The sequence below is a fragment of the Tyto alba genome, unplaced genomic scaffold (genome assembly GCF_018691265.1).
Source record: "Tyto alba isolate M040663 unplaced genomic scaffold, T.alba_DEE_v4.0 Super-Scaffold_41, whole genome shotgun sequence".
Taxonomy (NCBI): domain Eukaryota; kingdom Metazoa; phylum Chordata; class Aves; order Strigiformes; family Tytonidae; genus Tyto; species Tyto alba.
In genome coordinates this window covers 7,913,605-7,926,654 of record NW_024881317.1, presented here as the reverse complement: position 1 = coordinate 7,926,654, position 13,050 = coordinate 7,913,605, and the positions used below count along the sequence as shown (strand labels likewise).

The 13,050-nt window shown below is 45.9% G+C and overlaps 1 protein-coding gene across 8 annotated transcripts in view; it reads right to left on the bottom strand.

Moving 5' to 3' along the window:
- Window positions 1-1,176: 1,176 nt before the first annotated feature.
- Window positions 1,177-13,050, bottom strand: part of AKAP13 (A-kinase anchoring protein 13) — a 217,662-nt gene continuing 205,788 nt past the window's right edge. For 3 of the 8 annotated variants that reach the window (XM_042803862.1, XM_042803866.1, XM_042803867.1), the window contains 12 exons: window positions 12,160-12,236; window positions 10,603-10,784; window positions 10,438-10,520; window positions 9,931-10,110; window positions 9,027-9,191; window positions 7,829-7,897; window positions 6,858-6,928; window positions 6,287-6,331; window positions 5,071-5,121; window positions 4,249-4,698; window positions 2,194-2,506; window positions 1,177-1,362 (listed from right to left, as the gene is read on the bottom strand). In XM_042803862.1, coding sequence (XP_042659796.1) covers window positions 1,313-1,362; window positions 2,194-2,506; window positions 4,249-4,698; window positions 5,071-5,121; window positions 6,287-6,331; window positions 6,858-6,928; window positions 7,829-7,897; window positions 9,027-9,191; window positions 9,931-10,110; window positions 10,438-10,520; window positions 10,603-10,784; window positions 12,160-12,236 — 1,736 coding nt within the window. In that variant the 3' untranslated portion in view covers window positions 1,177-1,312. The remainder of the gene's footprint in view (window positions 1,363-2,193; window positions 2,507-4,248; window positions 4,699-5,070; window positions 5,122-6,286; window positions 6,332-6,857; window positions 6,929-7,828; window positions 7,898-9,026; window positions 9,192-9,930; window positions 10,111-10,437; window positions 10,521-10,602; window positions 10,785-12,159; window positions 12,237-13,050) is intronic. The other 5 variants (XM_042803861.1, XM_042803860.1, XM_042803869.1 and 2 more) reach the window with 3 other exon arrangements.

Below are 13,050 nucleotides of genomic sequence, written 5' to 3'. Positions count from 1 at the left end.
TTTTCTCCTCAGAAATCGTTAATAAGTGCATGGTATTGTATAAGCATAGGGACTAGGAGCTGCCTCTTTGGAGTTCGCTCTGCTCATAGCGCTCAGTCCCCTGACCTGTGACATCTCACTGAAGTGCTCTGAAATTGCTGCTGTCTCATTCTGCCTTAGAAATGAGCAAGGGAAGCTGACAAAATCCAGAGAAACAGAAGCCCAATGGTAACACAGAAAGCGGGGGAAGAAAAATACAAGTAACAGAACAAAAGTCCCTAAAAGCAGATTTTCAGCCATCTCTCCAGTAAGTCATCAGGCTTGTAATGAAGGGATGTCAAATGAAACTAGAGAACCATATTCTGGCAAAAAAAAACCCAAAAAAATCTTTACTTAGGGAATGGGAAGGAATGAGCTCCAGCTCAAAGAGATTGCGTAAAAAAATGGTGCTTAGAGTTGTTCCCACTTGAACACTGTCTGTTCTGGCTCCCCAGTGTTGCCTTACAAGCCTACCAAATTTCTCTTTTCTGCATCATTTTAAATATACCCAAAGACATTCTGCTTGATTCTGGAAACAGTCTGACATTTAAATCCTCTGCCCCATGAAAATATTTCAGAATTAGTTTGTTTGGTTTTTTTTTTTTTTTTTTCCCCTCTGAATTTTTGTTTTGAACATTATTACTGCTTCCTGGCATAAGATACCTCTCTGAAACCAAACAGTCCGTATACCATGAGCACAGAAGGGGTGTGCAAGTCAATGGTGTTATAATTGGAGCAGTAAGGGCAAGATATTTAATATCTACTCGCTCCCTGAAAGTCATCAGATATCATCTATCCCCATGGGCCGAGCTAAGCTTGGCTGTACAGACTGTAAGCATATCCCAGTGGATACATAGATACATATATGTATATATACAGTATATCTATATATGCCAGTGTGTACGCACCATTTGTAGAGTCCTAATCTTTTGCTAAATGCTTGGTTTTGGTTACGTTCCCCAGAAAAGGGGAATTTGAAGGCACAGACCCCTTAAGGCTATGTTCTCTCATCCTTCAGCAGTAAGAAGAGACAGAAAACGTCTATCCCAATCCGTTTAACCCAAGGTTGGCACAGAGAGACGGTACTATTTGCCGTGCAGTCAGCCTCTGCGGTGAGAATTCACGCAAAACCACAGGAGAGAGGCCCTTTCCCACCACTTAACAGACTTCATAACATGTTTTATTTAAAACCTCTAGATGCTTGTCAGATGCAGGCACCAGCAGCGTGCTGTGGAGTGGGCAGGGAGATGTCCATTGTATCAATGCTGAGAGTGACTGATGGAATCGTCCGTGCTCAGCAGAAGATCTCCTCACCCTCTGGAGGTGCTTCTGATGAGTGAGAATCTGCAGCACAAAAAAACCAGGTGGGAATTACTATGGGAATACAGTCTGCAGAACAGGACTCCACGCACTTGGAAACCCCGCTGGCTGCCCAAACCACCGGGCACCTTAAAAGATGTCCAGTTCCCTGATGAGCTATCACGAAATTGCATCTTGTAATTGCTGAGCCTGCCAGTGCACAAGTTGGAAAACATCAGAGTTAATATGGATAAGCCGGTCATCTGAGGGCGTGAGATCAAATTTCATGTGGGTCAGAGGTCTGAGGTACAGAACTGAGTCCTAAGGGGATGCAAAACTACCATTCTGCCTTTTTTTATTTTTTTTTTTTTTTTTTCAGATCAAGAGGCAAGATAGACCAGCTCAAGGGAAAGGGAGAGGCCACCAGAAGGAGGGGTGTGGGTATCACTTCCAAACTACAACAGAATTAAAGCAGACAGCAATGCCGCAGGGGCTGCAAGAGCTGGGAGCATCCCAGCAGCAGCTCCTGAAAGCACATACACTGAAGCAGGACATTTTCCTCCTCAGAGCAGAGCAAGCTGAAAAATAAAGGGAGAATCCAGCCTGCGGAGGCTGCTCAGGATGGGATGGGAAAGGGAAAGAGCAGGGAGCAGAGTGCATCCCTCTGACAACCCCAGGTGCTGCAGAACAGGCAGAAAAGCCCACAGAAGACCACTTCAAGCTGGGAACTCCATTCATCAGAGCTCATCTTTTCCACCTCTGTGTTACCACCCATACTCAAGGACAGATTTTGTGGCTACCACAAGTTCACTGGCTGGAGGGAAAAGCCAGCTCACCGAACCTGAAGACACACCTATGACCTCCCCTGACACTCACCAGACTGTTGGGAGCGATGTCCCCTGCCCTTTTTCTTCTTTTCCTTCTTCTCCTTTGGTTTGGCTAAACTGAAGAGGCGGGTAGGCATCTGGGGCTGTTCCTCAGCTGCCTTGTTAGTCTGGTTTGTTGTGCTAAGCAAATGGAAAGTGCTTTTCTCTTTGTGTGTCCTTGAAAGACTGTTCCTTTTGGGGGAGACAGACAGTTCTGCATCAAAGTGCCCTTGTTTAGGAAGGGAAGGGCTCTTCTGCTTGGAGAAGTCATCAATGCTGGACTGCGAGGGGACTCTTCCAAGTTTCTCATGTAGATTTGAAACCTGTAAAGGAAAAGGAAAGTGTTTTATTGGGGCATGAAAGGGGCTAGCAGAGAACCTGGAAAGGTGTGTCCCAGACCACTCATAGAGACAGGTTGCTCCTGTGAACACTCAAGCCCATTAACCAGCTAAAAAGTGGTCCCCATCCTGGTGAAGCAATGAGAGAAGCAGCCCTCTCTGTTTAAGAAGAAGTGAGGCATATAAATAGTAACACTCCGGTATCTTTTGCTCCTACATGTACTATGCTATGTATCAACAAGCCAAGGGCAAATATTCTCTAAGATCTCAATACCAAGACTCACCCTGCATCGTTCGCGCACACAGATGGTGGCAGAAGGCCAAGGAGAAGTGTGCCTCTCCAGCACGGCAACGCCAGCACACAGCACCAGAGCGGCATGTGTCAAAGGAAGCCTCCCCAAGCAAGAGATGAAAGCAAAAACGTTTTTCCTGATTTTTTTTTTTTTTTTTTTCCTAACGGCTGTCTCAGGATGTAATTGAGCCTGCACATTCAAAGGGAAGATCAAAACAACAGCTCAACAAAGCCTCACCGAACCTTCTATTAATAGCTCTGAAATGTCAGTAAGATACCTGCCTTGAAAAGGTGCTTCCTCCTCCTAATCCCCCAGGCCTCACAGTTATTTTACCTCTCAGCCTCTCTCATAGCATCCATGCGCCTCACATTCCTATGTGTGCTTGATGCTGGAACAGCTTTGCTCCGTGCCTGGAAAACTTCTGCCCTGATCAGGAACCGGAGTGGGAAGGGAGCAAGCCCTCCTCTGATGATTTGTTTTCAGAGCTCATTGCTAAACTCTGCAATCAGTCCATTCAGGCACCCAAAATAATCTCCATTCTGCAATCCAACATTTATAAACTAATTTTGCTACAGCTTTAAGCAAATTACATTCAGAATTAGTGAGTTACAAACAAACAAATGATCAGCAACAGGCTTAAGGATCAAATTCAGCCCATGTTTTGCCAACGGATGCTTGCTCTCCTCAGACAGACTGCTGCACAGTTATGAAAATATAAGACCCAGCTTGCTGAAAAATGCACAGAACAGGATCTGTGTGGGGGCTTTTCTTTCTGGTTGTGGGCAGTCAGACACCAAAGGCCTTTTCCAGCAGAGCTGGGGACCTTTGTTCACTGAGCCATGACCAGACTGAAGATGCCCAGTCTCTTCAGGACAGGGACAATGTCCATCTCTTTGCTAGATATTGGAAATGTTTTTGGAGATGGATATATTCGTACAAACAGCCTTCCCCTGCAGTTATCAGCTTCGTGAGTGGCTTTTGTGACAGCTGGAGGGTGCAGGTAACCCTCAACGTTCAGGTTGTTTCTGAGAAGTATGTCTCATCTTCACCCATGGGATGAAGGCCAATGTCAAAGGCAGCATCGACCTGCTAGGATTGCCTAGGGCATCTTCTCTGCAAGCCAGCCACCTCCATTCTGCTGTCCACCAACACACGGCAGAGCTCAGGCTGTTGTAACTACCTACTGCTCAGGACTGACCAGGCATCCTGAATACACCATGTTGCATCAACACTGGCAATGCCTCAGCAGCTCTGGAGGTGCAAGAAATGCAGCCCTGCCCATCACACGCAAAGAAAGAGCCAGTTTTAAATACCAGGCCCTGCATGGTTTTCGGGCTGGGCTGGTGTCAGCCTACTACTGTTGGCACGCGTTTGGCCCAGGAGCTCCCTGCAGTGCATAGCTTCCCCACCAGCCCCGTTGTTGGCATCATTTACCTGGTTGTGGTCAGGCCCCTGCCGCATTTGAGCTAAATGCTCCATGTCTTGCTTGAACTGCATCTTCTCCCTCTCCAGCTGCTTCTGCGCCGTGCGAAGCCTCTCCAGGTCGAGCTGGTAGGAGGCCTTCTTCACCTGCAGCTCCTCTCGCTCCCGCTCAAGATCCTGCCACCCTCTCTGGACCTGCTCCTCTCGCTGGGCCAGGTGGGCCTCCTGCTCTGCCAGCTCCTTCTCCCGGGCTTCCCACTCCTTCTCTCTCCTCCGCCTTTCCTCCTGGTGCTGCGTCTGCTGCTTCTTCAGGTTGGCCAACTCCTGGCGTTGCTTCTCCAGGTTACGCTGCTTCTCCTGCTCCAGCAGCGACGTTGGCCGGAAGAAGCTTCGGGTCAGAGCCCTCTCGCTCAGAGCCAGCTTCTGGTCCTCGATGTAGGTGTCCTGCTGCAGCACGACACCCTAAGAGAGAGGGGACACAAATCATTGCAGCACCCTCACCATCTCTGAAAACCTCAGGGTGCTGTATCGAACCCCTCTTCTCCCACCAAATTCACATACAGCTGGGCTACCAGAGGATGTTGGCAGAGCATCTCCCCCAGAAGCTTCCCAAATTCAGGCAAGCGCTGGTTTGCTTAGGCAGCAGCTCATTCCTATGACCTGCTGGCACGCTGCCTGCAAACTGGCTGCGGGGTATTGAGCCACGCAGGGATGTGACAGGCAAAGGGGAGATGGGGGAAGATGGGGGGCGAAGCACAAGCGTCTGTTACTGGCTGGCGAGATGTGCAGCTCGGGCAAGCAGCATGCAAAAGCGGGATGAACGGCCAAGCCTACCTGCAAAGCACTGAGCAGCTTATGGAGGCTGGTAATGGTTTGGAGGACCTGCTGCGAGAAAACAAAAGCGTTGCTATTAGATCCAACTGGGTGCCAGGGTAAGCGTAAAGCACCCTTCTTTTTCCACTGTGACCCACTGATGGATCTGACAAGCTGTACGGTCATCCCTCTACACCTCTGTTTTTCTCACTCTGCACTTGCAATGACTGCGTCATCCCCCAGTACACAAATACATCCCTTGGACATCTCTTAGAGGTGCCTGGCATTGCCTTCCTCACTTTCCTAGCCATCAGTGCAGCAGGGGAGGAAACATCTGCAGAAGCACTGAATGGCACAGACCTCATGAGAACTCCCGGGTTGTCTCTGCAAACCATTTCCCACAGCATCAGCTTGCTCAAGAACAAGCAGAGTAATTACGATAAAACCCAGCAGTTCACTTAGAAATTTCAGAGAGAGAACTTTAAGGGGCAAAAAAAGAAGGAATCTTAAAATGGACGTGGACTATTTGTACTTTTCCAGCCCTGGCTGACCCATACAAGTCCCACTGTCATTGGACAGAAAAACTGCAATACAGCAGGCACACAAGTACAGCAGGTGTGTTCATGGAGGCTCTCTGAAAATACAGGTAAACGTGAACACATTGTACACCAATACAGAGCAAGCTACTTTGGAGCAATGCCCTATCCCTAGATATATTTTTAGCCTAGCTAAAACTGTCTTAGAATCTCTTATATCCTGCTACTACTTTTAAGAAGAAAAAACACCACAGTATTTGCAATAGTGGTGTGATAGCCAGTATTAAGAAAACTGCTTCTCATTCTGCCATTAATGCTAATTGGGAGTTATGAATGTGTATCAAAGGGAAAATAGAAATCTAATTGTCCCAATTCACTGCACCTGCAACATAAAATTAAACTCCCTCTGTCTGCAGATGCACAATAAATACAGCCCTGTGCATGGGAGTGGTAATTAACCCTTGCTGCCTATAATCAGCACATATCTTCCTGCTGGCAAGCAGATGACAATCAGCAAATTCCCTGTCTGAACATCCAAGGTTAAACAAATAAATGACACAGTGGGTTCATCTTAATGTATTTAAAAGTCTACATGCGCTTCAGCAAATGAAATGTATTTTCTTTTACATTATCACCTATTGAGACAAATTCACTTGCCACTTAAATGAAGGAAACAGCTGAGAAACAGAATCAATTCTTACCTCGTTATTTCTTTTCAACATGAACATCAAATTAGCATTTCCACCCTATGAAAAGATCACAGATTTAATACGAGGACAAATGAGAAATCACAGCAAATGTGTTCTGAAGCTGAACTAATGGCAGACACATTAAACCCCCACCCCCATCTTCCATTCTGGGAGAATTCATGCATGTTTTTTAGGCAAGTTAAAATTACATAAAATAAAATGTTAATTAGGTATCATTTTGTAGTTGTATGATGGATCGATCCACAGCAAGAATAGGTGCAAGGTTATAGTTGACCTTATCATTTCAATAACGATGCATAATTAAACACATGCTTTAGCTGATCTGCAGACAGATGGCAGATAACCTGTGCCACAAAGGAATACAACTGATTTGCAATGGTTTTCAAGTCAGGATTTTAGCAATAGCAGAGTGCTTTTGGCTGCATACTTCCAATTTGATTTTATTTTTCATTTATTCGGATACATCTAATTGTCAAGAAATTCAGGCATTTTTCAAGACTAGAATTATCAACTCTCTTGAAATCTGAACTCAGTGGCAGCAGAAAGATAAATCAAAAGATACCTTCTTTAAAATGCTGTCTGACTCTGTTCTCCGAAGGTCCTGAGCATCGTCGCCTTCATCTTTCGCTCCACCTAAAGGAAGAAGCCAGCATTGACACTGGTTATTCAACATTTTAAGCCACAGATGAACTTGCTAATGTCTGAGAAATTTAATGCAGGAAACTCAGATGTTTCACAAAAGGGGACACAGAGCTCTTGACACTTTAACTAAATGCATTTCCTCTCTACATATACAGAACACGTCAGCACCACCAGAAAAAGTGGATGTGAATTCAGATTAGGATTGACTTTGGTTTCAGACAATGTGCTGATAAATTCATCACACTCCTATTAACTGGTGCTCTGTCTAGCCCCCGCACTGCTGTCTGCTACCAAAGAATACTTGCTGAGAAGACATGAGGCAGAATAAGAGCAGATGGAGAACAATAACAGTATCATATCAGGGTATATTATTGCAGGTATAGTTTCCATGCCTCTTGTGCAAGTGCAATTTACAGCTGGGTCAGATACTGCTGCTCAATACCCTGTGTAATTTTATGCTAACAATTTCTGCTTAGCCTTAGTTATCAGAAACCTCTATCTTCAAAGGGCACTGGCCTTCTCTTTCTACCTTCCCCCTGGGCAGCTCCTAGCAGTGCTCCCGAGCAGGACTGAACTGACTTGCGGGGCCAAGAGGGCTGCAACCCTCCACCTGCTGCACCCAAGAGCATGTTCATTTGCTCACGGCGGCGAAGGAGTTGCAGGGCTCTTTGGTCCTCTAGCTCTTGGCAAGACTCTTGCACTGCCCTTGCCAGCTGAGATGCAGCCCGTGGGGAAAACCCACAGCTGCACTGGTAACCTCCCTACAGCCACTCTTTTCATACACCTGTATCTAAAGAAACATGAAGGACCTAGTGCAAAGACCCTCGCCTCCCACCATCCCCCAGGCAGGCTTTGCTATTAAAGGCTGACCCTCAAGTCCTCCTAACAGACCTTCTTTCCTGTGCCACGTCCTGGGACCTTCCACCTCTTTGCAGGAGGAAACACCTCCCTTCTGCTTTGCTGGAGGGGAGAACGAAGGCGAGTCAGGTTATAAGCCTTGCCCAAGGTTGCACAGGTTGTGAACAGAAGAACTGGAGAAGAAAGCCAGGTTTCATGGCTCCCAGCCTCCAGCTGAACAAACAGGCCCTGCATTCTTTTCCCAGATCCTCCCAAGACCCTACAACTATTGAATTACAATCTAATTCAAAAGAGGACATTTTTACAGAAAAACTAGAGCTGGGCAATGAACAGCCTGAGGTTGATCCATTCATCACTGCAACAGGAGAGAAGCAAAACCCTAAACAAACCCCTTCAGTGTGAATATATTTGTCATTATGATGACAAGGCCTGTGGAGGGCTTTGCAGCTTTCCAATAGAGCTGGGAAAACCTCTACATACTTCTCATGTCTGGCTGTCTGGAGCTAACACTGCTCCTTTAATGCAGAAGGTCAGACGAGGTCCAACGATCCCAATGCTGAGACAGACACTAGCGCAGCAAAACTGGCTGTATTGGGAGTATGAGTGAGACCACAGAGAAAGGAATTTGAGGACAGGGAAGTTTCTGATGACTAAGGGCAAAGAAAGAGAGCATTGGGAAGCAGCCAACTATGCAGCTGAAATAAATATTCACACATTTGTTTGGGAGCGACTTAATTGCAGGAATAACACATGCAGTTGTATGTGGAACACAAGCGCACAGAGAGCAGGGGCAGGGGAGAAGGTGCTCGATTCAACAATATCCTCATCCATTTGCAAATGCAACAGCACCAGACTCCTGCTGGAAGATAACTGAAGAAGGAAGAACAGTGCTGCATATACTACAAATAAGAACATGAAGACGCTAATGCATTAAAAAGCCAAATGCTTTCATGTGGCATGCAAGTAAAGGAGTAAGGATGACTTAGAGCATAGAGAGAGAGCAGAGTGAAGACCTCAGATTTCTAATCCTCATGTAGCCACGGGTTCTCAACAACCATCATTCCACCTGTACATATGCTTTTTTTCTAATCTGTTATTTAATCTATCAACTATTAATGCAGAGGTGTTGGGAAACCAAATCACCAGCGGCTGGAGTTCTCCTGAAGCAAGAGGATATGATGACATTATGTATTATTAACAAATGCTGATGTTCACACATGTAAGTACTCACACTTGGAGGCATTCATCTGATGACTGTCAAAACCTCCAAAAGTCTCTGCCCTTCTCGGGAGAGAGATGGGGCCAACTCCTCCTTCTTGTTCCATGGCACTGCTGCTGACCTGCTGCCCCAGGGCGGTGCCCAGGCTCCTGTTCACCAGGTCTTGCAGCAGTTCAACTGAAAAAGCAACGATATCTCTGTTAAAGACCGTCTCAGGCTTCTGAGCTGTTTTCATCTCTTCCCAAGCTCAGGTCAGAAATTCACCTGCTTTGCTGTACTAAGAAACCATGTTTCTATGACAATGATATGAACAGTACGCATTCCCCCTGCAAAAACTCAAGTCTGCCTGACCATTAACTCCAATTCATGGAGCTCTGCACAGGCTTACACCTTCCTTTCTTCCTCCAGGCAACCCTGGTGTGCTCTGACAAGAGCATTTAATAATTTTTAGACTCTCCAAAAATCACAGCAGAAAGTTGTCCAGGTTTCCATCTATCCTTGCCGTTGTCAACAGACTTGCTTGTCTCTTGCAGGCCCCACAAGTTCTTGCTGGAACCTGAGCCCTGCTCTCAACACCATGCTGAGACTGAAGCACAGCAAAAGCCTGGATGGTCCAAATTTCAGCCAAGGACAAATCCTGCACTGCTGCTGACCCCACTGCAGATTCAATACACAGTTGTTCTTGGTGCTGATTTATTTTCTGCCCTCTTTCAACAGCCATCAGTATCTGCTTCATTTCCTGATCCTCATCACCTGTCTTTGAGCCAATTCCGTGAGTAGCAATATCTCCTTATCTATGCTGTTATTCTGACAAAGAGAAGACCTCCCCTGCAAAACTGGTGTTTGAGGACTGATGGCTTCACTGAAGGTGGGTCCACTGGTTAGTGTAATTAATGTGTCACCCTGACTTGCTCACCTTCATTTATTGCAGTTTTCATAATGGCCTCTCCTTTTGGTGCCTCCTCTGTGTTGGCTCTGAAAAGCAGCCTGGAGCCTGGCATGTCCTCCTGCACAGAACTGTCTGCCATGTCCCGGAAGATCTTAGCCTTCTCTTCGAGCAAGAGGAGGATCTGCTTATCCTTCTGCTGAAGTTGTTCTGTAGGGGTGAACAGAAAGCAGAGATGAAGACAGAAAAGCTTTGGCAAGGAAACTGAGCGATTACTGAGATATTGGCCCCATCTAGTGGAACCTCATGATACAAGCGTGCCCCGAGCAATCCTGCAGAGCAATGGCACCCAGCAGGCTCAGAGAGAAAAAAATAATGCAAGCAAGGTGAGGTGCAAACAAGGTTTGCAATTATTTGCTGGATGCAGGATTCTCACTCCTTTGAATAAAGTGATAGTTCAACCACAAAACCCAACACGACAATTCCTGTAAATTTTTCAAAAACAGCTTTCCAGCTCTGTCCCAGGCAGGATTTTACCTTTCAGTCCTCTCACTTTCGCATCCGACACTTTCTTTTCAAACTCAGACTCACAAGGGACTCCTTCGTCTTCATCTCTATCCCTGCACAAGACACATGTCTCAATTACTACCAGAACACAACCATGTGCAACACCTGCCTTGCAAGAAGAGCTTGGTAGCTTACATGGTGTTCATTGTGTCTTGAATAATCTGTATCCAGCCGTTACGCTCTTCTTTGGAGCTGGCATGGACTTCCACCATTTCGGGATCTTTTACACCCATACTGATCAGGAACAAACCCTTTTCTTCATGAGCCACTTCTCGTACAATCAACTTCTTCAGAGAGATCACAGTGGATTTCTGGTCCTTCAGACAGAAAGGAACGGGTGAGCAGGGTGAATAGTACTAGTTTCCAGATGCAAACTAACACTGAAAAGGTCCCAATAACCATACTGCTACCTCTCTCAGGTTGTAAACACTTTCTGAACCTACTGGCTAATTAAAAAAAGAAATCATTTTAATGGGGTCAGAGAACAAGGAAGCGCTTGCTTTCCTCCATCAGTTCTGTAGGAAAAGCAATTTCACCTTGCTCCATTTCAACAACGAATTAATTTAAAATTGACTTTGTGGTTTTGCAAACTCTACCATGTTTTGCTCTAACTCCAACAGACCTTTGATCTTATCTCCTCCTGCCCGCACTTTCTCTGTCATTAATATTACAGCTTCTTAAACTTACTGCATCTTGCTAGTGCCTGCTTCACACACATTATCTTCAAGATCTCTCCCTAGGATGGAGTAACATCTTGTTTTCAAATCCCACAAAACCCCTGCTGTTCTCAGAAGCTCGTAGCTGACTCCTACGGTGGAGGAGACTTGTGTGTAAGATGACGTTCAATGTGTGCTATGGTCTCTGTGTAATCAGCCTGCTCGGTTAAAACATCCCTTTGCTGTTGTGTCATTTGCATATGAGTCAGCCCCTTTGTGCATTTCACAGGATGCTACAACTGGTGTGATTTGGTAGCGGTTCACTACCAGGACTTGTGTGCAAATCAGCTCCCCCTGTGTAAAGCACTGAGCCTGTGCAGATCGTTGGTGGAACCTGAGTAACAAATTATGAGCTTTCAAAATGTTCAGAGTGGAAAGGTCACAAGGTTTAGCCAGTCTAGACCATGCCTGCAAGGTACAGCCTCAACAGACTCAGTGAGGTACTAGGTTTTCTTTAGCAGGTCAGTATGCCTAAGCCCCTTTATGAAGTCTGCCTTCAAAAGTTAATGGTTTTGGTCTTGTGCATTACAAATACATTCCTCTGACATTTATTTTCAAGCTGTTCTGTTATATTTACTGCACTGGCATTTCACCCTCCTGCCCCCCATAGTAGCTCAGAATGTATTAGGACATTTCCTTCTGCTAAGATTCATTTTTACAATGTTTTCATTATCCCATTGCCCCCACCCACCCCAATCACTGCTTCAATTTGCAGAAGCTGAAAAGGAGTAGTGTATCAAGTGACAGGCAGGTTTTCAAGGCCAATTATCAGCTGCGCCAAGACACTGCAGAAAGAGGAGGTGGGGCATGAAGACATGTTCTCCTATCAAAAAGAATTGAGTCTGCTCAGCAAATTAAAATGTTATAAGCCAGAAAATTAAGTTGTTTAGTTGGCAATGGCTGGCTTTGCTGCACAGCACACAACAAGGATCTTGCACGTAAGAAAAGGAAGGAGGAGAAAAGGTTGAAGCCTTACCAGTGAGGCAAAGACATACTTCTGGTCCTTCTCTTGAAGGAATATGAGCATGTCAGAGAGGAGAACAGCCTGGACTTCTGCAAAAGAAAAAGCATACCAGTGCAGTATAACCATGCAACCCGCCCCCGGTTTCTTTTAACACCACCAGTGCTGGGGAGCACTAGGGCTGTTTCTGCAAATCCTGGAAGCAGGGTCAACCTTCCAGTTAGCAGGGGCAGCTCCTGGAGATGCCCAGTCAGGTTAGCTCTGAACCAACTTTGTGTTAAGCAGAACACAACAGCACCTGGAACACCTGCAGGATTTTCTCTTGTATCTCAGAGCAGGGGTGCTCCTCTCCACCCTCATGCTTTCTAACAGTTAGGACATGGGCATAACAGCGAAAGCTAGAGATGCATACTGAATAGAAGTGCTGTTTTCTCAAACAATCAGTATTTTAGCCCTTGAGCAAAATATCTGCACAGGAAGTTTGGGGTTTTATGGTTCTCTTGATGAGTGGTTTGTGGAGTGTAAATTATCGTGCAATAACAACATTTGTCAGCTGCAGTTTCTTTCCCAGGAAATACTGACTTCAGGAGCCACCACTAATTCTGCTCACAGACAAATACAACTCTTGCTGACTCCAAGGGGAGCTGACAGAGCCTGCATGAGATGCAGGACCTGGCTTTCTTTCACGGGAGAAGGAAGCACAACGTCAAGCCAACAGAGGATTTTAAATCAGAATACAGCCTTTTCCCAGAGTACACATACAGCCTTCCAAGTCTCCTAAAGACATATCATAAAGTTGCGCAGCAACTACCAAGTATAATGCCCCACCCAGAGCCCTCAGTACAAAGAGTTTTTGTGTAATGTACTTGGGAAATCTTGTGACAGACAGGAAGCAAACCAAAAAGT